This window comes from Salvelinus alpinus, chromosome 11 (assembly GCF_045679555.1).
Source record: "Salvelinus alpinus chromosome 11, SLU_Salpinus.1, whole genome shotgun sequence".
Classification (NCBI taxonomy): Eukaryota; Metazoa; Chordata; class Actinopteri; order Salmoniformes; family Salmonidae; genus Salvelinus; species Salvelinus alpinus.
Window position 1 is genome coordinate 28,497,427 of NC_092096.1, and position 27,200 is coordinate 28,524,626.

The 27,200-nt window shown below is 41.2% G+C and overlaps 3 long non-coding RNA genes and 1 gene segment (V, D, J or C); 2 read left to right on the forward strand and 2 right to left on the reverse strand.

Annotated features, from left to right (window-relative positions):
- The first annotated feature begins 12,505 nt into the window (after positions 1-12,505).
- On the forward strand, positions 12,506-24,599 carry LOC139533853 (uncharacterized). Of its 2 annotated transcripts, XR_011666864.1 has the most exons (3): positions 12,506-12,637; positions 12,782-13,187; positions 24,306-24,599. It is a non-coding gene; the product is annotated as an uncharacterized lncRNA (long non-coding RNA). The 2 variants fall into 2 exon arrangements; XR_011666863.1 differs by lacking the exon at positions 24,306-24,599 and having other exon boundaries at positions 12,782-13,373.
- Positions 13,667-14,811, reverse strand: LOC139533856 (uncharacterized). The gene is made up of 2 exons (XR_011666867.1): positions 14,679-14,811; positions 13,667-14,308 (listed from the first exon to the last, which is right to left on the reverse strand). It is a non-coding gene; the product is annotated as an uncharacterized lncRNA (long non-coding RNA).
- On the reverse strand, positions 18,340-21,050 carry LOC139533849 (Ig kappa-b4 chain C region-like). The segment is given in 2 exon segments: positions 18,340-18,908; positions 20,834-21,050. Coding segments are annotated over 2 exon segments (519 nt in total).
- Positions 24,600-24,714: 115 nt separating the features above from the next.
- On the forward strand, positions 24,715-25,825 carry LOC139533855 (uncharacterized). The gene is made up of 2 exons (XR_011666866.1): positions 24,715-25,120; positions 25,272-25,825. It is a non-coding gene; the product is annotated as an uncharacterized lncRNA (long non-coding RNA).
- Positions 25,826-27,200: the final 1,375 nt, after the last annotated feature.

Consider the following 27,200-nt stretch of genomic DNA (forward strand, 5'->3'; position numbering starts at 1 on the left):
GCGAGGACCCGACCTGCCCCCTCTGCCCAGCTCCAGCGACTCTCAGGCATATAATGACAGGTTGCAAGACCAGCCTCTCACAAGGCCGCTACACCTGGAGGCACAATCAGGTCCTCAAGAGCCTGGCTGCAGCACTTGAGACCAAGAGGAGTGCAACCAATTCATTACCTCCAAAAACAAGCAATCCCGTCAAAACAACAACATTCATCCGGGAGGGACAGAAAAGGCCCAAGCATCCTCCTACAAAGCCAGAAACTGGACACCTAGGCATGGCCCGGGACTGGAAGATGCTTGTCGATATTGGCCAGCAACTAATCTTTCCACCTGAGATTGCTTCTACCAACCTTAGGCCAGATATAGTACTCTGGTCCCCTTCACGAAAGGCTGTGTACATCATAGAGCTCACAGTCCCGTGGGAAAACTCTGTTGAAGAGGCCTACGAGCGTAAGAAACTGCGTTACACAGAGTTGGCAGCAGACGCAACTCAGCGTGGCTGGAATGCAAAAGTCTGGCCAGTTGAAGTGGGATGCAGAGGATTCGTGGCTTCTTCCACCATCAGGTTGCTGAAAGAACTTGGAATCCATGGACAGGCTCTGCGGCAGACCGTCAGAGCAGTTTCTAAAGCAGCTGAAAGAGGCAGCCAGTGGATCTGGATCAAACGGAAGGACCCTTGCTGGGCTATAACTTCATGACCCCCCACCCCCACCTGAGAACCCAATTCAGATCCCTCCAACTTGAGGAGGGCATATGAGGTATGCGGTCAGCTGTAGGGCTGGCTCAGGGAAGAGGACGCCCCTGCCTTGCATAGTCCCGTGGGAAATCTTAATTGGGCATGGGACACAAGCTAAGGCTTGATCACCCTTTAGCTGGCCACCTTTGATGAGGGTGTTTAGTGATTAAAGGCCGAAACACCCACTGATTCGAAGGCACACTACTGAGGATGTGTCCCAAAATTGACATCTTAACCCAGTCTAAGAAATAAACCTCCCATGCCACTCTGTCAACATCACGGCAAATCTCATGTGAGTGCATACCATCTATTGGCACAATGGACAGTTTTAACATCTCGTCCCGTGTTTTATGATTCCAAACAGCTCGTTGTATTTATTCTCGGATCTATGCGCTCTCCTCCTCTCACATTTTCCCTTCACTTGTGGACTTCAGTGTTCAACACATCAGCTGTCTGTGACCAGGCGAAAAAACCTTTCCTAGCTAAACCTTCATATCATAACCGCAGCTAGCTCACCATATTAGCTAAAGTAACGTCATAGTCAACATAGCTAATATAACTAACGCGTTAGTAAACCCGCTACAATTATGCAGCACAGTGTACAGTCAGTAAGCAGTTTAGCAGTTACACCAGCAGGCCCCAGTGGCAATACATTAGTCAAACTAAAAGCTTACAGTGCATTCGGAAAGTATTCAGACCCCTTGACATTTTCCACATTTAGTTATGTTACAGCCTTGTTCTAAAATGGATTAAATAAAACCATTTCCTCAGCAATCTACACACAATACCCCATAATGAAGAAGTGAAAACAGGTTTTTAGAAATTGTTTCTAATTTATTTAAATCTAAAAACAGAAATACCTTATTTACATAAGTATTCAGACCCTTTGCTATGAGACTCGAAATTGAGCTCAGGTGCATCCTGTTTCCATTGATCATCATTGAGATGTTTCTAAAACTTGACTAGAGTCTACCTGTGGTAAATTCAATTGACTGGGCATGATTTGGAAAGGCACACACTTGTCTATATAAGGTCCAACAGTTGACAGTGCATGCCAAGCAAAAACCAAGCCATGAGGTAGATGGAACTGTCCGTAGAACTCAGAGACAGGATTGTGTCGAGGGTACCAAAAAATGTCTGCAGCATTGAAGTTCCCCAAGAACACAGTGACCTCCATCATTCTTAAATGGAAAAGTTTGGAACCACCAAGACTCTTCCTAGAGCTGGTTGCCCGGGCAAACTGAAGCCGATGGTCATACTGACAGAGCTCCAGAGTTCCTCTGTGGAGATGGGAGAACCTTCCAGAAGGACAACCATCTCTGCAGCACTCTACCAATTAGGCCTTTATGGTAGAGCGGCCAGATGGTAGCCACTCCTCAGCAAAAGGCACATGACAGCCCGCTTGGAGTTTGCCAAAAGGCTCCTAAAGATTCTCAGACCATGAGAAACAAGATTCTCTAGTCTGATGAAACCAAGATTGAACCCTTTAGCCTGATGCCAAGCGTCACATCTGGAGAAAACCTGGCACCATCCTACGGTGAAGCATGTTGGTGGCAGCATTATGCTGTGGGGATGTTTTTCAGCAGCAGGGACTGGGAGACTAATCAGGATCGAGGCAAATCCTTGATGACAACCTGCTCCAGAGTGCTCAGGACCTCAGACTGGGGCGAAGGTTCACCTTCCAACAGGACAAATACCCTAAGTACACAACCAATGTAGGAGTGGCTTCGGGACAAGTCTCTTAATGTCCTTGAGTGGCTCAGCCAGATTCTGGACTTGAACCCAATGGAACATCTCTGGAGAGACCTGAAAATAGCTGTGCAGCAACGCTCCCCATCCAACCTGACAGAGCTTGAGAGGATCTGCTGAGAAGAATGGAAGAAACTCCCAAAATAATGGTGTGCCAAGCTTGTAGCGGCATACCCAAGAAGACTTGAGGCTGTAACCGCCGCCGAAGGTGCAAAAAAAAAAATTCTACAGTTTTTTATTTGAAATTATAGGGTATTGTGTGTAGATTTATGAAGAAGAAAAAACGATTTAATCTGTAACGTCACAAAATGTGGAAAAAGTCAAGGGCTATGAATACTTTCCCGAAGGCACTGTACCTTGACTTGGAAGAGTTCTAGTGTTGGTTTGCCATGGTTACTGTTGGCAACTAGAGAAGTTGTCCAGGACAGTATAGGATTTAGTCCAAATTATCTGTTTTTTGGACATGCAGTGCGTGGCCCTCTGGCTGTGTTGCAGGACAGCTGGGGAACAGTAGAGCCACCACTAAATGTACTTGATTATGTCAATGGTGTTCGTAATAGACTGTGCTCTGCTGGTGAAATGGGAAAAGAGAAACTGGAAAGTGCACAAGTAAAGATTAAGCATATTTATGACGTTCGGTCTGAGCGTAGACAATTTAGCTCTGGTGACCAGGTTTTCGCTCTTTTACCTATTTGTAGGTTCTCCTTTGCAGGTTAAGTTCAATGGTCCTTTCACGGAGGTGCGCAAAGTGTCTGAACAGAACTGTCTGATTGCAACTCCTAAGCGCAGGAAGGCCACCCAACTTTTTCATGTGAATTTGTTGAAACCTTACTACTCTCGTTCATCGGCATCAACTCCTGTTAAGTTAGGTGATAGTTCACTTAGAGTTGGTTCTGTCCTTTCTGCATTCTCAGTTGCCCTAGAGTCCTTTTCACCTCATACGTTGTATGAGGAGGAGAGTTCAGCTCCTGATGATGGTGTTTTTCAAGGCCATTTAAAATTTCAGAACTTTGGGGAATTTACAGTGGTGTAAAAATACTTTAAAGTACTACATAAGTCGTTTTGGGGTGATATCTGTACTTTAATGTTACTATTTATATTTTTACTATCTATTTATATTTGCCAATTTTTACTTTTACTTCACTATATTCATAAAGAAAATAATATACTTTTTACTCCATGCATTTTCCCTGACAACATCCCTGGTCATCCCTACTGCCTCTGATATGGCAGACTCATTAAACACAAATGCTTCGTTTGTAAATTCTGTCTGAGTGTTGGAGTTTACCCCTGGCTATCTGTCAATAAAAAAAGAAAAGAAAATTGTTCCGTCTGGTTCGCTTAATATAAAGATTTTGAAATTATTTATACTTTTGCTTCTGATACTTAAGTAAATTTTAGCAATTCCATTTACCTTTGATACTTAAGTAAAGTATATTTTAAACAAAATACTTTTAGACTTTTACTCAATAAGTATTTTACTGGCCGACTTTCACTTTTACTTGAGTAATTTTCTATTGATGTATCTTTACTTTTACTCAAGTATAACAACTGAGTACTTTTTCCACCACTGGGAATTTGCGTGCTCTATTGCGGTAAACGTATTGACAGTTATCCTGCGCTGTTTTCTGATACGCTCTCTCGTACTCATCTCATTGAGCATGATGTTGATGTTGGAGCTGCTCAGCCAATAAGACAGTGCTTCTATCGTGTTCTCCTGACAAGTGCAGGCACTTAGATGCGGAAGTCAAGTACATGTTGGATAACGATATTGCTGAACATTCTTGTTCCAGTTGGGCTTCACCTTATCTGTTAGCCAAGAAGCCTGGTGCATCTTTTAGGCCATGCACAGACTATCGTAAAGTTAACAACATTACGTAGCCTGATTCCTTTCCTCTTCCTCGTATGGAGGATTGTGTTGATCAAGTGGGTTCTGCAAAATTTGTGAGCAAGTTCGATCTTCTAAAAGGGTACTGCCACGTCCCCTTGTCTCCTAGAACAAGGGAGATTTCTGCTTTCATCACAACTTCTGGACTGTATTCTTATACAGTTATGCCTTTTGGTTTGTAGAACCCAAATCAGAGGCTTATGAGGTGGGATCTGTTTTTGCAGGTCTACAATTTGGACATTCGTCTTATTAAGGGCAAAGAAAATGTCCTTGCCGATGCCTTGTCCCGTGCCTCAATGCCGTAGTTTTTGTCATTGTTTTGGATAACTTGCCTGTGCTGTCCCTCTTGCTTCCCCAGTTCTGTCTCTTTTTCTCTCACTCTTAAAGTGCTCCTTAGGATCTGAGGTTGCTGAGGTGGGAGAGGGAGGGGCAGCCTGGAGGGCAGAGGTGGGTCAGGGGGTATAGCTGGGTGTTTTTAAAATAATAATAAATGGCGCAATAAGGCATTTATTTTTTGTGTTTTGGTTGTTTCTGTTTTGTTTTTGTTTCAGGTTTGTGGTTTGTTAATTTGGCGCACCTGGGTAGCCACATCAGCCAGCACTCTCTCTTCCCTGACTGGCAGTCATAGCCAGCTAGCTAACATAGCATCCCTCTGTTTAAGCCGGGTGCTTGAGTAGGCAAAACTAGCTAGTTGCATTTGCTAGCTAGCTAAGTAAGTGGAAGTGAAAAAAATATGAAATATAAGATCTCTCTCTCTTGCTCCTCCTTCATTTTTTAATACATTAATTTGTTCAAAACTTTTTAACTTATGTTTTTCTCTCTCTTTGTGTCAATTACTCACCATATGTTATGCACTGCAGTGCTAGCTAGCTGTAGCTTATGCTTTCAGTACTAGATTCATTCTCTGATCCTCTGATTGGGTGGACAACATGACAGTTCATGCTGCAAGAGCTCTGATAGGTTGGAGGATGTCCTCCGGAAGTTGTCAGAATTACTGTGTAATTCTTTGTGTAATGGTTACACAAAGAAAGGGGGTTGGGTTTGAATAAAGATGGGAAGACTGAGGAACAAAAGGATTGGGTCTCTATCGGGCCTTATGAAGCTATGCTATCGTAAGTACAGAATATTATGCATTCTAAATAACCGCCCATTCGGAAAAGGAAATGCAAGAAATATATTTACTCTGAGCTGTGCTTCAATAGATTGGTCGAAGATGGAAGGCTGGGTTGCCCAGCAGAGATCATCCCTGTCCTTTGAAGAACATGGTAGAACGGATACGTTGTAGTGCCCTGTCGTCTGGTGGTAGAACGTGTACGTTGTAGTACCCTGTTGTCTGGTGGTACGACATATACGATGTAGCACCCTGTCGTTCCGAAGAGATTCTCCATCCCTTCCAAGGCCACGCACGTCCACAGCTGCTGCTGATAACTCGACGTCTAGGATGTATCACTTCTTTAGTGAATGAGAGTTCATACCAATTAGCCATACTATAAGCTCATGCTATATTTTGGCTGGTGTAGTCATATTCATCCTTCCAGCGTGGCGATCGTCACCTCCACGTTGAAATTCACCCTTTAAAGCGTATGGACTTCAGTCCTCACGTCATCGGGAACACAACGTTAATTTCGTTAGGTTGTAGTCGTTCAACCATTCACAACCAGAGCTCACTCTGAGGTTGTCTTTGTTCTGTAGTTGATATTAGCCCTTCTAAACGTATGGACAGCAGTCAAGGGGAACATAAGAGGTTGACTTTCGCCAATGGGCTTTTGTAGTGGGGGAGAGAAGGGCGTGTTTCATAGTTCGCAACCAATGCCTGTTCACTTGGGCAGGGCCACTGAGTAAGCAATGTTCACTCATGAAAACAATTCTCTAATTTAGAAGCTAAAATTACATTTAATCTTTTCACAAATAGTTTCATATTTAAACATTTAATTTGCACAACAATTCCATGTGAATCTGATAACTAGAATGTGTAGACTTCCAAAGATACCGTTTATGTCGTCCTATCATCAGTAATAATGTCTCCGACGACAACTGATCTGACATCATATTCTTTAAGTACCAACGGACACTTTCAACTGGTTGGATTACATAAAGATTGTTATTTTCCCCAACCTTTTGATGTTGCAAATACACTCTCTATGTTAACGAAAAAGCTTTCCAAGAGTCCATTCTGTAGAGTGGAGAGAAAAAGGGGGAAAGGTATTTATGGGGGGGGGGGTCATAAACCTCCCGCCAACAGGGCAACGTCATGACACATAAATATTCCTCCCATTTTGTTATGGCCAACCTAAAAGAGTTCAAATGCAAACATTGCTTCAACATGTCACACAATATGTTGAAAGGAATCCATATATGTTCAATAGTAATGTCTCACAAATTCTCAGAATAAAACCTCCAGTCTCTGTAAGTTCCCTCTGTCAAAATCTACCATATTTATTGAGATGGTATAACATGATTATAACACCTAATCCCTAAAACAGTGTTTCCCAAACCTCTCCTTAAGTACTTGAGGAAGTCCACATATTTGATTTTATTCCACAATTATTCCAGAGGATTTATCTAATGAGGGGCTTGCTAAATAGGTGACCATTTGAATCAGCTGTGCTAATTCTGGAACACATCGAATACTGTAAGTGTACTGTCTGGGGAGACTTGAAGAGAGGTTTGGGAAACACTGTCCTGAAATGACCTGTGGTGCAGTCAACATAAAACCTCTCTCCTGCAACGCCCTGCTCAAACCTTCCAGTGCCTTTCCAGCCTTGAATTGAGTCCAGCTGAGGCTTGTTTACCAATCAAGGCCATGATTGGCTGGGCAATCAGCCCCACCGCTTAAAAATGCTCCTGCTCACACAAATCTCTTCAATTACAATGGCTCTGTGGGACGAAGAAAGTCTGGGGCGTATGTATTAATTGTGCACTGTAGCAAAACGTTTTGCATTGCATAAAGATTTGAAACAAATACGTGAGTTTTTATTGGACAAATTCTGCTAGGTCCCTCCTGTTTTATTCCTTTTGCTACTGTTTGATTCTGTTTGGTTCCGTTAGGTTACTGAAACCGTTTACCGCTTAAGAACCAAACGAATACTTTATTGCTCGTTTTAATGGGCTTTATCATAATGGATGTAAATTAAGTCCATTTCTAATGTGGTGTAACTGAATATTATGTTTTATTCTACTTTTTCTTTATGTTGTTGTTTTCTCTTATTGTTTGGTTTTATGTTATTATTTTTATATTATTTTATTATTGTCCGTTTAAATATTCTTTATATCCCAATTTGTGCCCTGCTTGGACATCGGTATTGTAGTGGTCACGTCCTGTTTTTTTGTTTAAAAAAAAGAAACAAACAGAAGAGAACAGGCAGAAATGAATACACCCCTGTTTGCATAGATTGGACACTTTGCATAGACAGCACATGCTTCAGTGCTCTGGTAGTATTTATAGCCCTGTGAGTTTACCACTTCATGACTGAGAGCTGTCCTTCATGACAACAGAACCCACAACAACCATGACTTTTATCACCATATTCATCTGGACACTTGCTTTCTACATACAAGGTATAAGAATGATGAATATCTAAGTAATGATAATTGAGTAAGTAATCATGCTTATCTCAGGGTAAATGTATTAATTGCATAATTTAAGATATTAAAAAGCGTTTTGTTTGTTTCTCTCACTATTCAATATTCAGAATCAAGAGGACAGTACACTCTGACTCAGACACCTGCAGTGAAAGCTGTTGGCACTGGAGAGACGGTCAAAATTGGCTGTAAACTCAGCAGTGTTATATACGGTACTTACCTTCACTGGTACCTACAGAGACCTGGAGAAGCTCCTAAACTCCTCATTTATCTGATAAACAACAAGTTCACTGGGACTCCATCTAGATTCAGTGGTAGTGGATCTGGGAGTGACTTCACTCTGACCATCAGTGTAGTCCAGGCTGAAGATGAAGGAGATTACTACTGTCAGAGTTTCCACTACCCTGGTAGCATTCGTTGGTTCACACAGTGATACAGAGTCGTACAGAAACCTCCCTCAGTCAGACTGCACAGTGACTGTACTGATACAGCTGGGACCTACTGCAGGTGCTGAGGGGGAAGAGTCAGTAACATGGAACACTGATCAGTAGAGGAAACATTGAATAAGGTTAGAAAGCATCATTCAGATCACATGTTCCCCATCATCATCATCATCATTATCATGGTTGTAACTAATTATATTTGTCATGACCTGAAAGTTCACTTAAACAAGTTTGATATTTTGGAAAAAAATGTTTATGTATTTATTTTACCTTTATTTTCCCAGGTCAGTCTCATTGAGATTAAACATATATTTCACAAGAGAGGCCTGGCCAAAATAGTGTCACACAAAGTTTTACACACAATTACAATATAAAACGCAAAGCACTACAGTTTAAAACCATAAATGTACACATTGAGAAGGCAATAATTATTTGGGGAGATGTGGTGCATTTAGGGGTCAAAACATTGACAGCCCCCCACTTCATTGTCCACCATAGTTTTTACCCTAGCTACAGTAGTCAGTCAAAGAGACGAGCTCCTGCAGTTTCATGTCCCTTTGAAGCTCCTTCAAGTGGAAGGGCCAGAGAACTGGAACACTTTCCCCCCCCAGCTCTGTACAGGCCTTAGGTACAGTCAACAAGATACAGTCATGTGTAGACGATAGTTGTCATTTGTCTGCTGGACAATGTAGGTACACAGGTCAAATGGGAGCTATTACCAGTCCACATGAGAAGCCAAACAAAAAGTGTTATGACCTCTTCATTACTTCAAAGTTACAATCACTTCAGCCCCCCATAACAAGTCCTCATATGAACCTCAACCAAATGTCTGATTTAAATGGACAGCAAAATATCTACAGCAAAATATTAACTTTTTGTCCTTAGTAGGTTACTGACAGCTAGACCTGTGAATGAGACCTGATGCTGGACTCAACCATTAAACACATGTATACTATCCAACTACTTTATACACATACTACATGAAGTATTAAACAAATTGTGTCTGTCATTAACTACATTATGGCATATCTGTTATGTCTCCCATCCTGAATCCACTACAGAGGTTAAAACCAGTCACTCCCTCACATCTGGCCCAGTCCAGGGTATTTCAGACAGTGAAACTGTTCATCTGCTAGACTGGATGCTGCGGGAGTGAAACTGAGATTTGCATACACAGGGCTGGGTGGTTCTGCTTGTCCCAGAATAGAGCAGCACTGTCACCAGATGTTCACTCTGTTCCCAGAGGGTTGGAGGTAGAGAATATCTTTTTAATTGATGCCCTTTTAATTCTGTTTGAAAACATGAGAGTAGCTGTAAACTACAATGCTAAATTATGAAAGAAGCTGATTGATATAAATTAGTATGAAATGTGCTGCCTATTCATGTGATAGTGATCACTGGAATCCTACTTAAAATCAACTCCTGGGGTTATATTTCAATCAAAACAAGCTTTATTTAAACTCATAGGCAAGAAGACATGTACAACTTAATCTCAAAATAGTTCATCACACAGCACTTCTGATATTATTCACTATTATACTGTAACATTCAGCTCTTAAACACTAAAATACAAACACAATGTGGGGACTCTCTAGCCTCCAGCATTGGCTTCTAGACACTACAGTGACTTCTGCGGAAGGCGGCCGAATCACTGGTGTTGTCCTGGGCGTCCCTGCAGGTGTACACCTCTCCCTCTTCCCAGCGTGCCTTGCTCAGGGTCAGGGTGCTGCTGCTGCGGCCGCCGCCCTTTTCTTCCTCTGTGGTGGTCAGGACCCCCTCCTTTACCTCCGCCCGTCTACCTCCCAGCTCACCATCGCCCCCTGAGGGGAGTAGTCACTCAGCAGGCAGGCCAGTGTGGCCGAGCCCCCGGAGAGCTGCTCAGAGGACGGGGGGAGAGGGTCAGCTACTACTCTATAACATTAGGAGAGGAGTGGAGATAAACGTATGTTACATTCATGCTCTACAGTTTAGCACATCAAGAGCAACAGAACACTGGGAGGGGGTTTCCTGGACACAAAAAATCACTAGATACAGTATCATTTAATATTCACAATTTTAAATCTGACATGAAATCTTCATATAAATTTATGTCAAATCGACTCTGAGATACAAGCCCAAAATGACCTCAAAATACATTTCAGAACTACAGATGAATTTCACCTTCAAACCATGTCAGTGTTAACATTTACTATGAATGCAATACAAAGTGTTGCTTATATTACATAAATAGTCGTTGCTAAATCTCAACAGAACAATGAGGTGATATTCAATACAGTATATCAAAATGTGGTCTTTTTAATCACATGTTAGAATGCTTATGGTTTTATTGCCAAATAAAAATGGTGGTATGTGAACAATTCTCTCACTTCGGTGACTCTGCCCTCTACCAATCCACCGATCTGTCCACAAAAATCTCTAAAAAGATATTGCCTAAAAAAAAATGTTTTTCTGGAGAAGATGATAACATCTCATAACATTGTTCTGGTGAAGTCTCCGTACTAAAACCTCCTTCACACAATATTGAGAACCTTCATACGCAGAGTACTCTCAATACCACCGTAATAGTCCTGAGGTACTAGTATAATACAATAGGGACTAATAGTCCTGGGTTCTGAGTAAATCTGAGTAAAGAACGGCAATCTTGGATCACTGATTTACATAATGAGGTATTTAAAATATGATAATATAATTTAATAACATAATCTGTATCTGTATAATTTGTGTCATATTAAACAGTTATGAATGTGGGTCCTTACCAGGAAGACTATTTGCATAGACAGCACATGCTTCAGTGGTCTGGGAGTGTTTATAGCCCTGTGAGTTTAACACTTCATGACAGAGCTGTCCTTCATGACAACAGAACTTCAACGATGACTTTTACCATGAGCTTCTTGTGGATATTGATGTTTTTAATTCAGGGTAAGACTATTGAATATCATGATCTGCAAATGATTTTTCTTATCAACATATTAAATCTAAATTGCCTCGACAGATTGAGATTCATGAAAATGTAAATAAAACAAACACATTTCAAAACATTCTTAAATGGTCACTGTGACTCAGACTCCTACAATGAAAACTGTTCTCCCAGAACAGACAGTTATTATAAACTGCAAAACCAGTGTGACTGTATCTTTTGGTTGTACTGGGTATTATTACTGTATGGCCTGGTACCAACAGAAACCTGGAGGAGCTCCTAAACTCCTGATGTACTCTTCAAACAGACTTCAGTCTGGGACTCCATCTAGATTCAGTGGCAGTGGATCTGGGAGTGACTTCACTCTGACCATCAGTAGAGTCCAGGCTGAAGATGCAGGAGATTACTACTGTCAGAGTTTACACAGTGGTCCAGTGTTCACACAGTGACACAGAGCCGTACTAAAACCTCCCTCAGTCAGACTGCACAGTGACTGTACTACTACAGCTGGGACCTACTGCAGGTGCTGAGGGGAGGAGATGATCCAGTACAATGACACAGTGTGTAGTAGAGCTGAACAACAATAGAGTCAAACTAGAGCTGTGTCTAGAAGACCTTAGATCATAACTGATCACTAAATGTTTCTCCTGAACATTAACTACATGTTGACTCTGTTGAGTAACTCAAGGAAAACCATCAACCAATCTGGATAGAGATGATGTGCAATGATCCAAACCCCTAAAGATGACTTGTGTTTTGAATAGCTAGAATTTAGTCAACATGATTCAAACAGATATATTAAAGCCCCTAAACATTACCCATACATCCTCCCTCACACCACTGTGGTAGTTCCAGAGAGCAGCAGGTGAAGCTGGAGACGTCAGAGCTCTGGAGATCTCCTCTTTAGATCAGTCAGTCAGCAGCATCACAGTCCACACACAGACTGCAGTTACTGAGCCTGACCACTGGAGGGAGACATAAAGCAGATACCATCTGGTCTAATAACACAGTAATAACAATATGCTCCATTTGTAGATGTCTATAATTAAAGCACTTAGAGCACTTAAATCTAAAACCATGTCAATTATTACATAGCTATCATGTTTCTACATCACACAACATTTACTAATAGTCTGACTGTCCAGGAAGACTATTTACATACAGTATAAGACTATTTGCATAGACAGCACATGCTTCAGTGCTCTGGTAGTGTTTATAGTCCTGTGAGTTTAACACTTCATGACTGAGAGCTGTCCTTCATGACAACAGAACTTCAACGATGACTTTCATCATGAGCTTTGTGTGGATACTGACTTTCTTAATTCAGGGTAAGATTTTTGAATTTAATGCTCCAAAATGAACTTTGTTATCGAAGTATGTAATCTAAATATTAACTTTGACAGAAGGAGACTAATTAAAATTCAGACAAAAACATGTTTGAAATACAATATTCTTAAATGTCTCTGTTTCAGAATCCAGAGGACAGGTCACTGTGACTCAGACTCCTGCAGTGAAAACTGTTCTCCAAGGACTGCCAGTTATTATAAACTGTAAAACCAGTGCAAATGTAGCAGATGCATGTCGTGGTGATTACACCTGTATGGCCTGGTACCACCAGAAACCTGGAGGAGCTCCTAAACTCCTGATGCACTCTTCAAACCAACGTCAGTCTGGGACTCCATCTAGATTCAGTGGCAGTGGCTCTCATAGTGACTTCACTCTGACCATCAGTGGAGTCCAGTCTGAAGATGCAGGAGATTACTACTGTCAGAGTTACCACAGTGGTGGAGTGTTCACACAGTGATACAGAGTCGTACAAAAACCTCCCTCAGTCAGACTGCACAGTGACTGTACTGCTACAGCTGGGACCTACTGCAGGTGCTGAGGGGGACGAGACAGTGACATGGAACACTGGTCACTAGAGGAGGTCAACTGTGACATGTGACATAAATAGAAAGCAATCATTCAGATCACATGACCATCCTCATCATCATCATCATGGTTATGACTTATAGTTTTTGTCATGGCCTTTTGGAATATATACAAGTTTTTGAAGTTTTGAAACACAATTACTTTCCATATGCAAAGCAAGATGTACAGAAGTAAAACAAAAGGTGCTATGACTTCAACATTACTTCAAAGTTACAATCACTTCAGCCCCCCAAAACAAGTCCTCATATGAACCTCAACCAAATGTCTGATTTAATTGGATGTGATCTTCTAACATTATATTAACTATTTTCATGAGCGGGATACTGACTGTTAGATCTGTGAATGAGAAATCATGCTGGGCTCAAACATAAGACACATATACACTACATACAGTATCTAAACTCAGCAAAAAAAGAAACGTCCTCTCACTGTCAAATGCATTTATTTTCAGCAAACTTAACATGTGTAAATATTTGAATGAACATAACAAGATTCAACAACTGAGACATAAACTGAACAAGTTCCACAGACATGTGACTAAAATAAATGGAATATTGTGTCCCTGATCAAAGGGCAGGTCAAAATCAAAAGTAGCAGTCAGTATCTGGTGTGGCCACCAGCTGCATTAAGTACTGCAGTGCATCTCCTCCTCATGCTGCACCAGATTTGCCAGTTCTGCTGTGAGATCTTACCCCACTCTTCCACCAAGGCACCTGCAAGTTCCCGGACATTTCTGGGGGGAATGGCCCTAGCCCTCACCCTCCGATTCAACAGATCCCAGACGTGCTCAATTGGATTGAGATCCGGGCTCTTTGCTGGCCGGGACAGAACACTGACATTCCTGTCTTGCAGGAAATCACGCACAGAATGAGCAGTATGGCTAGTGGCATTGTCATGCTGGAGGATCATGTCAGGATGAGCCTGCAGGAAGGGTACCACATGAGGGAGGAGGATATCTTCCCTGTAACGCACAGAGTTGAGATTGCCTGCAATGACAACAAGCTCAGTCCGATGATGCTGTGACACACCGCCCCAGACCATGACGGACCCTCCAACTCCAAATCGATCTCGCTCCAGAGTACAGGCCTCGGTGTAACGCTCATTCCTTCGACGATAAACGCGAATCCGACCATCACCCCTGGTGATACAAAACCATGACTCGTTAGTGAAGAGCACTTTTTGCCAGTCCTGTCTGGTCCAGCGACGGTGGGTTTGTGCCCATAGGCGACGTTGTTGCCGGTGATGTCTGGTGAGGACCTGCCTTACAACAGGCCTACAAGCCCTCAGTCCAGCCTCTCTCAGCCTATTGTGGACAGTCTGAGCACTGATGGAGGGATTGTGCGTTCCTGGTGTAACTCGGGCAGCTGTTCTTTCCCCGCAGGTGTGATGTTCGGATGTACCGATCCTGTGCAGGTGTTGTTACACGTGGTCTGCCACTGCGAGGACAATCAGCTGTCCGTCCTGTGTCCCTGTAGTGCTGTCTTAGGCGTCTCACAGTACGGACATTGCAATTTATTGCCCTGGCCACATCCTCATGCCTATACGCAGCATGCCTAAGGCACGCTCACGCAGATGAGCAGGGACCCTAGGCATATTTCTTTTGCTGTTTTTCAGAGTTAGTAGAAAGGCTTTTTTAGTGTCCTAAGTTTTCAGAACTGTGACTTTAACTGCCTACCGTCTGTAAGCTGTTAGTATCTTAACGACCGTTCCACAGGTGCATGTTCATTAATTGTTTATGTTTAATTGAACAAGCATGGGAAACAGTGTTTAAACCCTTTACAATGAAGATCTGTGAAGTTATTTGCATTTTTACGAATTATCTTTGAAAGTCAGGGTCCTGAAAAAGGGACGTTTCTTTTTTTGCTGAGTTTACATAAGGTATAATTTTCATTTTATCTGTCATTAATTACATGGTGGCATATCTGTTATGTCTCCCTCCCTGAATCCACTACAGAGGTTAAAACCAGTCACTCCCTCACATCTGGCCCAGTCCAGGGTATTTCAGACAGTGAAACTGTTCATCTGCTAGACTGGATGCTGTGGGAGTGAAACTAAAATTTACATAGACAGAGCTGGGTGGTTCTGCTTGTCCCAGAATAGAGCTCTAATGTCACCAGATGTTCACTCTTTTCCCAGGCGATTGGAGGTAGAGAAGACTCTATGACTATCGTGAAGATGTGATACTTTTAATGTTATGTGGACAACTTTTCAATCAAATGTAGCTTAATGCAGGTGTGATCATCACATTGTTAAGAGTCCAAGATATACATCAAATATTCAATAGCATTAGCTCACTGTCTGTAAAAGTCTAGAAGTCAACTGGGTCAAAAACTGAACAAGGACTATGATCTACTACATGTTGCTAGACCTCACCTGTTAATCTGCGAAAATGTTATTATTATCTTGTGTTAGGGAGGGAAAGTTATGCTTACATGGAGAAAATTGGACGTCTCTAAAACGAAAATGGATGACCCTCACTGAACGCTTGAAAATTAAACAAGTGACCCTCCCCTTTACCCAAAATAATAATTAAAACATAAAGTGGATAGCAGGGAATATGCCTACCGTTTACCCTCGTTTCTTGAACAGACCAGAGCTTTAGATGTGCAGTTTTATAAAGTGCTCTTCGCCCTGTAAGCATCAGGCCTCCATGGCAACGCAGGAATGTTGATAACGCACATGGCTGAAGGCCAGAAGGTTGTGGACAAGAGTAGGGGGAGAAAGATCTTTATAATAAAAGCATTGCATGGTATTTGCAGGTCAGAGAAAAATTTGCCTTTTATAAAAATTGCATGCAATTCTACATCATTTTACATATTAGCAGAATGTTTTTTTAATACCATACAAATTACCAAAATGACAGACTATAAAATGACAGAGAGATATTCTTATGTGTGCATTTTATCATGTTTCTCTATGCCAAATCACATCTTGTTTGCAACAAAACTGTCCCTGTAATGCAAATAATTCAATCTGAGATATAATTTGGAATCTGAGCACGGTAATTTCAAAAGTTGGCCTTTCCATCCCAGACTGAGTAGGTCTTCCGACGTAGCAAAATGTAAGCTTTAACTGCTGGCTACTGTTCTTCCATGGCTTAACTCAATGAAGGAAGGTTACAAGTGTTTCCCTAAAAGCTGTCTGAGTTTAAACATCTTCTAATGTACAGAATGTTCATAGTTTAATCAATCGATAGTGACAGAATTGTATTACTTCCCAAGCAAAGTCAATTTCTCAGCTTGTTTCTAGCATAAAGCATCGCTGACCAAAGAGCTGTCATAGATCACTTTATAGATTTTTTATTTTCATCAAAACTTAAACTAACAATTGGTAGGCCTGTGCTTTTTGCAATTTACTTTAATAAAAGGTAGGCATATGGCGTACCCTCTCATGCCCCCTAATAGCCCTTCACTGACATGAGGTAGACAACACTCTTAGAAAAAAATATGCTATCTAGAACCTAAAAAGGGTTCTTCGGCTGTCCACATAGGATAACCTTTTGAATAACCCTTTTTGGTTTTAGGTAGAACCTTTTTGTAAACTCATTTCCACAGAGGGTTCTACATGAAACCAAAAAGGGTTATCCTATGGGGACAGCAGAATAACCATTTTGGAAAAAAAGATTCTAAGATTGTAGGCTATTTAAAGCGTGCATGGTGGGTCGAGGAATTGACCGACAAATCTATGGATATTGCAGCCTATAGCCTAATTTCACTGGTCAAACGGATAGACCTACATCTTATTTCTTAAATAGGACGAAATAGGCATCAACACAAAGCCCTCTTGTTGTTAGTAAAGACTAATTGAAATGAAGACATTGAAATTAATACTTGAATTCTACTTGAATTTGCCTACTTTCAGCACCATGAGCTGTCTGACTATTGTGCCGCGACTGCTGCTTCAAGTTTCAGCACAATGTCAATGACTTGAATCTGGATTATTGTGAGGTCAATAACTCTTATGAATAGCCTACATGATGGGCAAGAAACATGTTTTTAATAAAATCAAAGTTGACTTCCAGTCCTCCTTCCAATATTTGCGCTGTCCTTATCAAACTGAACAGAACATAGGGTATAGGCTAGTCTGCACGCAATATAATATTTTACTGGGTGACTTTCCCTTTTACTTATTTATTTTTTGACCCGCCTGGTCAGAGGCAGTAGGGATGACAAGAGATGTTCTTTTGATAACTGTGTGAATTGGAGTACTTTTTGTGTCAGGGAAAATGTATGGAGTAAAAAGGACATTATGTTCTTTAGGAATGTAGTGAAGTAAAAGTAAAAGTTGCCATAAATATAAAAAGTAAAGTAAAGTACAGATACCGCCAAAAACTACTTAAGTAGTACTTTAAAGTATTTTTTCTTAAGTACTTTATACCACTGACTAGGTCTAATCAAAAATTGCTTTCAGAAGAAGCCTTTGACTCTCCTCCTGAACTGTAACCATAGGCCTACACAGCACAGCCATTGGTTAGCCAGCACACAACACGTTTTTCATCAGCAAGCATAGAGAAGGCCGGGGCTCAGGTTTGAAATATCCATTGCGATGTGTAATGCAGCATAGTTTTATTTACACCATCCCAACAGCTATCTTAGAAATAGAACTTTGCACTGTGCTTCTCTGAGCATACACTTCGTAGCCTATAGCCTCTAGGCTAGGGATCATTTGATTGAGAACACACTAAATAGCCTATAGGCGCACTTGATTATCAGGGGCGGCATCGGATACACATCGATATACTGTATAGCCTAATAAGCAACTAATTCTAAAACACTGAGAAATACACACATTTCATGAAATGCAAATTACATGACCCTCCCCTGGACTAAATTGAAAAAACTAAACTAAACCCTTCCCTTGAGTTAAATTGAAAAAGCATGAACCCATTTTCCACCAGGTACAAATTCTGCACATTTCGATCCATCCCTTACAATAAACTACTGGTTGATGACAACGCAGTTAGAACATAAATTACTAAGCAATGACATTTAGGTCTGATAGTTTTAAAAGAAACTGTGAATCAGGCTTCATTAATATATGTCTACATCATTCAACATGTACAACTAAAGTCTAATTATTCAAAGAGACAATTAAAATATTTGTTCCAAAGCGAAATCTTTATTTTCATCAAAGCAAACATTCCTACAGTATCTGATAGTAATAAAACAGAACTCATCAAATCTAACACTGAAACAACCTCAGTCTACAGAGATGATTGACACATGAACTCAAGCAAAGCCCTCTGTTAGTCTACATGTGATCAATAAGACAGAGAACATCTGATCTCAGAACAGAGTCAAAGCAGAGGAACCAGCAGCCTCTCTCCACAGGAGTGTGTGACTGAGGGGTTCTACCCAGAACAGTCAGCCCTCCTTAGGGTCTTGGTGACTGGAGTCTGGGATTTCTGCTGGGCTTCACAGGTCACCTCTCCTGCCTTGGTCCACTCCTGGCCAGTGAGAGTCAGGGTGCTGCTCCAGCTGTACAGACCATCCTTTTCCAGGAACCTGCAACTGTCCTCCTGCTTCTTGCTGGACCCGTCCACTTTCCAGCTCAAGGTCCAGTCTGAGGGGAAACCCTTGTTGGCCAAACATGTCAGTGTGGCTGTTGTTGTACTGGACAGCTCCTCACTAGAGGGGGGCAGGACGGTGAGGGTGGGGGAACTGTTACCTGGAACAAACAGATCACATCAACTAAGTAACTCCATCAAGTACAGCTACAGTAAGAGATTATCTTCAGCAAAGGACACAACAAAATAAAGTGAATTGGAAATGCCTTCTAAATATGAATGTTAAAGTTAGATTGTTTAGAATATGTGGAGAAACACTAAAGTAATATGATACAGCAGATTTACAAACCAAACAAGTATAACGTGTTTAAATAACTAGAGTTACTAGTCATACAGTGAAGATCACTCATACAGAATCAGAATCAACACAGATACACTTTAACATCTTCCAGGTAGAACAAAACACTTCATATAAGCTGTTTATAGATCAATAAAAAAAATGGAATTGTGTCTAAAATCCAGATATGAGTCATTTTTCCTTCCTCTGTGTATCAGGTTCTCCTAGTCTTCTCCTAATATATTCCTTTATTAAACATGTTGATCTCACATTTAACAGTGGTGGTAAAGTCACAGAGGACAGACTACACTACCAGAGGAAGTATTCACTAACTGATTAGAGGAACTTATATGAGAGACCAAGCATGAGTGAACAGACAGTTCATTATATCTGATCATCATCAGAATAACAATATAATGGTGGTGTGACATAAAAGTTGCTGTACATTAGGGATCTGAGTAAACACTTGCTGTTTTACTATATTAAATAAAGCACAATCAGGATAAAATACATTCTAATGATAAGAGCCTACTAAAAAGTGAAATATATTTGAATAATACAAGTCCAATATGCAAAACAAGATGTAGAGAAGTAAAGAAAATTGTGGTGATGTTACATCAACATCATCCCCCCTAGATACAATCTCCATATGTACCACAGAAATCTCTAAAAACATATAGCCTCAGTATTTTTTCTGGAGAAGATGATAACATATCATAACGTTGTTCAGTAGCGTGATTAAATGTCTTTTTTATCAGCACCAGTTTTGTGCCGCTTCCAAAAGTCCACCACAGTGATTCATTCTGGTGAAGTCGCCGTACAAAAACCTCCTTCACACAAGAGTGAGAACCTTCCTGCAGAGCACTCTCAGTACCACCCTGATAGTACTAGTATATATATATATATACACACAACAGGGACTGATAGTACTGAAGTACTAGTATAATACAACAAGGACTGATAGTACTGAAGTATGGGTATAATAAAATAGGGACTGATAGTACTAGTATATATATATATATATGCACAACAGGAACTGATCAAACTGAACTACTAGTATAACGCAGTAGGGACTCATAGTACTGCATTACTAGTATAATGCAAAAGGGACTCATAGTACTGCATTACTAGTATAATACAATAGGTGAGGTATCCTGATAATAGATGATGTGTGCCAGCACAGAGGGATAGAGCAACATGTGAGTTATGTTTTAGTAAGGTTGTCCTCTTAGCGTTCATAACATCAGTTATCAACTATACCACAGAAACGGAACGTAAATCACAGAGAAAATATTTTGTGGTGGCAGCTGCAGAGAAGTATTTGGGTATACGAGAGTAGACTTCAGAAGAGTTATTATTATATTTGTTGTCGCTAATTTTGTGATATCCAAGTGGAAGTTACAGTCTTGTCCGATCGCTGCAACTCCCCTATGGACTCAAAGGTCGAGAGCCATGCGTCCTCCAAAACACAACCCTGCGAAGCCGCACTGCTCCTTGACACACTCTTCGCTTAACCCGGAAGCTAGCCACACCAACGTGTCATCACGGAAACACCGTAACAGCTGGCGACCGAAGTCGGCTGGCAGTCGCCCGGCCCGCCACAAGGAGTTGCTAGAGCGCGATGGGACAAGGAAATCCCGGCCGGCCAAACCCTCCCCAACCCGGACGACACTGGGTCAATTGTGCGCCGCCTCGTGGGTCTCACTTCATCAGTAGTCATCATACTGGAAACCATTGGTACACACTCACACATTGTTTGGCTCTTCATCCCAAGCAGGGTCGTTCCGTTCGGCTCTTCCCGAGCAGTGTCACACTCATCCAGTCTCTTCTCCCCAGACACAGCAGTGGTAGTTGTGTGGTGGACCACAGCCTGGGGCACCTGTCCTCTCCCGCTGCTGGCTTGAATGTCCTGAACATTGTCTGAGAGCTGCCTTTGTGCAGGGCAGCTCATTAACCCCAATACTCCTCAGGTGTGGGGGGCGTGGCTCAGGTCCCTAACTAACACACTCATTCCCTCATTCACTCAATGAGAAGAGCACTCAAAAGGAGTTAACCAATTCAAAGGAAGTCAATCAAACAAGTAAATAAGAATTAAATCAAAACACAGCACACGATAGGACTAAATAAATATTAAAGGACTTCTAAATAAATACATTCTAAATAAATACATTCCATATAACTTCATTCTATATAAATACATTCTATATTAATACATTCTATGTAAATACATTCTAAATCAAGGAAATCCAGGCTGGCCAAACCCTCCCCTAACCCGGACGACACTGGTACAATTGTGCGCCGCCTCATGGGTCTCACAGTCACAGCTGTGACACAGCCTGGGATCAAACCCGGGTCTGAAGTGACACCTCAAGCACTGTGATGCAGTGCCTTAGAAACCTGCGACACAGAGTCTTAGACCGCTGCGCCACTCAGGAGGCCCACTTCAGCGGAGTTACAGGGTGTGTTGAGGGGTGGTGTCCCATCTTGCCAGGCCATTGGCATGGTGCAGGAGCAGATAGGGTCAAAGTAGTGGAATGGGGTAGTGGGTTTTAATGTGTAGGTGGTAGCTGAAGAGAAGTACCTGGGTGTACCAGATATTACTGCAGATATTACTGCAGATATATGCAGATATTACTGTCCCACTGTTCATGGGACAGTGTTTTTATGAAATAGTTGTATATAGGTGTAGGGTTAGTTGGTGTGTAAGTTTTTCCTTTTAGGAACAGGAATAATAAAGATAATGTAATGAAGATGGCCTCACAATTTAGTACAGTAGGTGGCAGTTTATACACCCTTAAATTGAATGCAATCCTCCAACCCAATCCAGAAGAAGAAGAGGAGCTCTTCAACTACAGCAGCACATGCTTCAGTGTTCTAACAGCATTTATATCCCTGTGAGTTTAACACTCCGTGACTGAGAGCTGTCCTTCATGACAACAGAACCCACAACAACCATGACTTTTATCACCATCTTCATCTGGACATTTGCCTTCTGCTTTCAAAGTTAACATTATCAGAATTTATTGTTGAAAAATAATTGAATCTACACAAAGGTATAACATACAGTATATTCATGTTAATATTTATTTTCCTAACTATTGATTATTATATGTGATATTTCTTGGATAGAAATGTATTTATTATTTTCAGAATCCAGAGGACAGATCACTGTGACTCAGACTCCTTCAGTGGAAACTGTTCTACCAGGACAGATGGTCTCCTTATTTATCGAGGAAGTACTCTTATTTCTGGGACTCCATCTACAATCAGTGGCAGTGGATCTGGGAGTGACTTCACTCTGACCATCAGTGGAGTCCAGGCTGAAGATGCAGGAGATTACTGCTGTCAGTGTGCACGCCTTGTAAGTGCCTGGGTGTTCACACAGTGATATAGAGACGTACAAAAACCTCTCTCAGATTTCACAGTAACTGCACTAGTTGAGTGTGACTGTAGGTGCTGTGGGGGAAGACACAGTGACATGGAACACTGACTGAACTTAAATACAGTGAGCTAAATATATCAGTGATGCTGACAGTAATGTCAACTCACCCACCCTCATGTTAAATCATTCCTTAAGTGATAACACCCATATGTCCAGATTGCATTAGTATTCCTCCTATTTTGCGGTAGTTCATATGTAAACATTGCCTTTACATGTCACATAATACGTTAAATGGACTCTGTGCAACAAGAGTGTCTCACATCATTTCAGAACAAAAAACCCAGTCTCTGTAAGATCCCTCTGTCAGGTAATGAATTTCAAGCAAAGATTCAACCATATTTATTGAGATGGTATAACAAAGTTATAAGCCCCTAAAACAATGTGAGGTTCTGTCAAGGGCAAGACCTCTCTCCTGCTAGAACCTTCCAGCACCCTGCTAGACTCTAATTTAGCCCAGTTAAACCTAGTTTACCAATCAGGGCCATGATTGCCTGGACAATCAGCCCTAACCTTTAAAATGCTGCTGCTCACACAAACCTCTTCAACAGGTCTCTTACACGGAGGAGGTGGAAATAGTTGTAGGAGTTGAGCTGAGGAAGCTACGGCAGTGGATGACCCAGAGCCTGAGAATGTCATTGAGGGATCCTGATACACTGATCCGGTAGAAGGTGTATTTTGAGGCATTTATTGTGCAGGTGATAAATTAAACTGCTCAAATGAACAAGAAATCCAAGAAACTGGACATAATTGCATCTGCAGCTGAAAGGTTTTAGGGTGTTCAGGAAGTAACAGCCGAAGCATTGCAGGGAATACTGTCTGAAGATGTTTCTCCCTGCCAGCCCCCTGAGACTGTGTAGGGACCTGATTAGACAGGTGACTTTGACCTATGGAGTACATAGATATTTGTTGATTTTATTTTAGGAACATTTTCACCTCTCTCCCTTTTTTCAACATAAATTAAGTGCAGTAATACACCTTTTTGGGGGGGGGGGTTGTAGTCTGAAAAAAAAACTAAAATAAGAAGAAGAAGAAGAACCTCTTCAACTACAGTTTCCTAGTAGGACCAAAAAAGTAAGTTTGCATAGAGAGGACACTTTGCATTGGCAGCACACGCTTCAGTGCTCTGGTAGTGTTTATAGCCCTGTGAGTTTAAGAGACACTTCATGACTGAGAGCTGTCCTTCATGACAACAGAACCCACCACAACCCACAATGACTTTTATCCCCATATTCATCTGGACACTTGTTTTCTGCTTCCAAGGTTACACATTTTTGAAAGAATTAATCCTACACTATCGACATGCATATCAATGTTACTATTTCTTTCAAAAGGATTCATTACTATATGTAATATTTCATTTATATAAATGTTTTTATTCTCTGTTTCAGAATCCAGAGGACAGTACACTGTGACACAGACTCCTGCAGTGAAAGCTGTTGTCCCAGGACAGACAGTCACTCTGAACTGTAAAACCAGCAGTGATGTGCATGGTGGTTACTTTCTAGCCTGGTATCAACAGAAACCTGGAGGAGCTCCTAAACTCCTTATTTACTATGCTACAACACTTCAGTCTGGGACTCCATCTAGATTCAGTGGTAGTGGATCTGGTAGTGACTTCACTCTGACCATCAGTGAAGTCCAGGCTGAAGATGCAGGAGATTACTACTGTCAGAGTTACCACAGTGGTGATGTGTTCACACAGTGATACAGAGTCGTACTAAAACCTCCCTCAGTCAGACTGCACAGTGACTGTACAGCTACAGCTGGGACCTACTGCAGGTGCTGAGGGGAGGAGATGAACCAGTACAATGACACAGTGTGTAGTAGAGCTGAACAACAATAGGGTCAAACTAGAGCTGTGTCTAGAAGACTTTAGATCATAACTGATCACTAAATGTTTCTCCTGACTATTAACTACATGTTGACTCTGTTGAGTAACTCAAGGAAAACCATCAACCAATCTGAATAGAGATGATGTGCAATGTTCCAAACCCCTAAAGATGACCTGTGTTACAAATAGCTAGAATTTAGTCAACATGATTCAAACAGATACATTAAAGCCCCTAAACATTACACATACATCCTCCCTCACACCACTGTGGTAGTTCCAGAGAGCAGCAGGTAAAGCTGGAGACGTCAGAGCTCTGGAGATCTCCTCTTTAGATCAGTCAGTCAGCAGCATCACAGTCCACACACAGACTGCAGTTACTGATCTTGACCACTGGAGGGAGACATAAAGCCGATACTATCTGCTCTAATAACACAGTAATAACAATATGCTCCATTTGTAGATGTCTATAATCAATATATCAGTCCCCATTCAGCACTTATATCATAAACCATGACAGTGATTACATAGTTATCATGTTTCTACATCACATCACACAACATTTACTAATAAAGTCTGACTGTCCAGGATAACTATTTACATATAAGACACTTTGCATTGGCAACACATGCCTCAGTGGTCTGGGAGTGTTTATAGCCCTGTGAGTCTAACACTTCATGACTGAGAGCTGTCCTTCATGACAACAGAACTTCAACAATGACTTTCATCATGAGCTTTGTGTGGATATTGATGTTCTTTATTCAGGGTAAGGTTTTACAATTTATTGGTCTAAAATCACTTTCTTATTGAAATGTTTAATCTTAATGTTGCCTCAAATTGAGAAAATTAGACATTAGAGATTTATACGACCAAATGTTATCACATAAATAATGAGTTCTTAAATGTCTCTGTTTCAGAATCCAGAGGACGGTACACTGTGACTCAGACTCCTACAGAGGAAACTGTTCTCCCAGGACAGACAGTCTCTCTGAACTGTAAAACCAGCAGTAATGTGTATTATGCACATGGAAAATATCCAGTACTAGCCTGGTACCACCAGAAACCTGGAGGAGCTCATAAACTCCTTATTTACCGTGCAACAACACTTCAGTCTGGGATTCCATCTAGATTCAGTGGCAGTGGATCTCATAGTGACTTCACTCTGACCATCAGTAGAGTCCAGGCTGAAGATGCAGGATATTACTACTGTCAGAGTTATAACAGTGATCCAGCGTTCACACAGTGATACAGAGCCGTACAAAAACCTCCCTCAGTCAGACTGCACAGTAAATGTACTGCTACAGCTGGGACCTACTGTAGGAGCTGAGGGGGAAGAGACAGTGACATGGAACACCGGTTGCTATATGAGGTCAACTGTGACATGTGACAATATGGTTAGAAAGCGATCATTCAGATCACATGACCATCATCATCATCATTATGGTTATGTCTTAAAGTTTGTTTTATGGCCTGAAAGTGTATGTGCAAGTTATTCAATGATTTGAAACACAATTCCCGTCCATATATAAATCAAGATCTACAGAAGTAAAACAAAAGGTGCTATGACCTCAACATTACTTCAAAGTTACAATCACTTCAGCCCCCCAAAACAAGTCCTCATATGAACCTCAACCAAATGTCTGATTTAAATGGATGTGATCTTCTAACATTATAACTATTTTGATACATGATGCTGGACTCAGTCATGACACAACAATAGATACTACATACACTATCTACTAGGGTTGTGGTCAATTCCAGTTCATTTCAGGAAGTATAGAAAAACTCAAATTCCGGGTCTCTTCAATGCTTTTCAATGAGGAACATTTTGAATTTGAATTAGAGTTTGGGTTTGAGGTGACTGGAATTTAAATTAATTGACCCCAACCCTGCTATCTATACTACACCACATACATACACTATCTACACTATATTACCTACATTACATAATATATACTACACTATCTACACCATATACATACACTATCTACACTACACTATCTACATACACTATCTACACTGCACTATCTACACTGTCTACATACACTATCTACACCAGGTATTCCCAAACTGGGGTACACGCGCATTCCCGGCGGGGTACGCCAAATAAAAAAGTGGTTCACATTTTTTAAAACAATAATAATAATAATTGTTTATTAAAAAAATGTACATTTCTTCACATTTTCAAAACAGTCCATTTATATTTTCCAACGGAACAATACATTTGGATGAGGTTTTTTTCTCGCCTGAGTAGCCTCGTTTCACTGCCAAAAATAAATGTAACCATCTAGTGTTCAGCGAAATAACAACACAATGCCAAATGCAGGTAGCCTATCAAATAATTAACATCCAATCACATTAACCGTTACTCTCTCGCGGGAATTCCACTAACGGTCCGTATGTAACCAAACATAGCTGCTGCTCATGTTGGTATCTGTACTGATGGCTAAAAAGCCATGACAGGGAGACATAATGGAGTGGAGTGGTAACGCAAGCAGTTGCTCCCGACGCCACTTGGGTACACTGCAGCATCCACCGAGAGGCTCTTGCTGCCAAGGGAATGCCTGGCAGCTTGAAAGACGTTTTGGACGCTACAGTGAAAATGGTTAACTTTGTTAAAGCAAGGCCCCTGAACTCTAATGTATTTAAGCAATATATCAGTCCCCATTCAGCACTTATATAAGAAATCATGTCTGTGATTACATAGTTATCAGGTTTCTACATCACACAACATTTATTAATAAAGTCTGACTGTCCAGGAAGACGATTTACATATAAGACACTTTGCATAGACAGCACATGCTTCAGTGGTCTGGGAGTGTTTATAGTCCTGTGAGTTTAACACT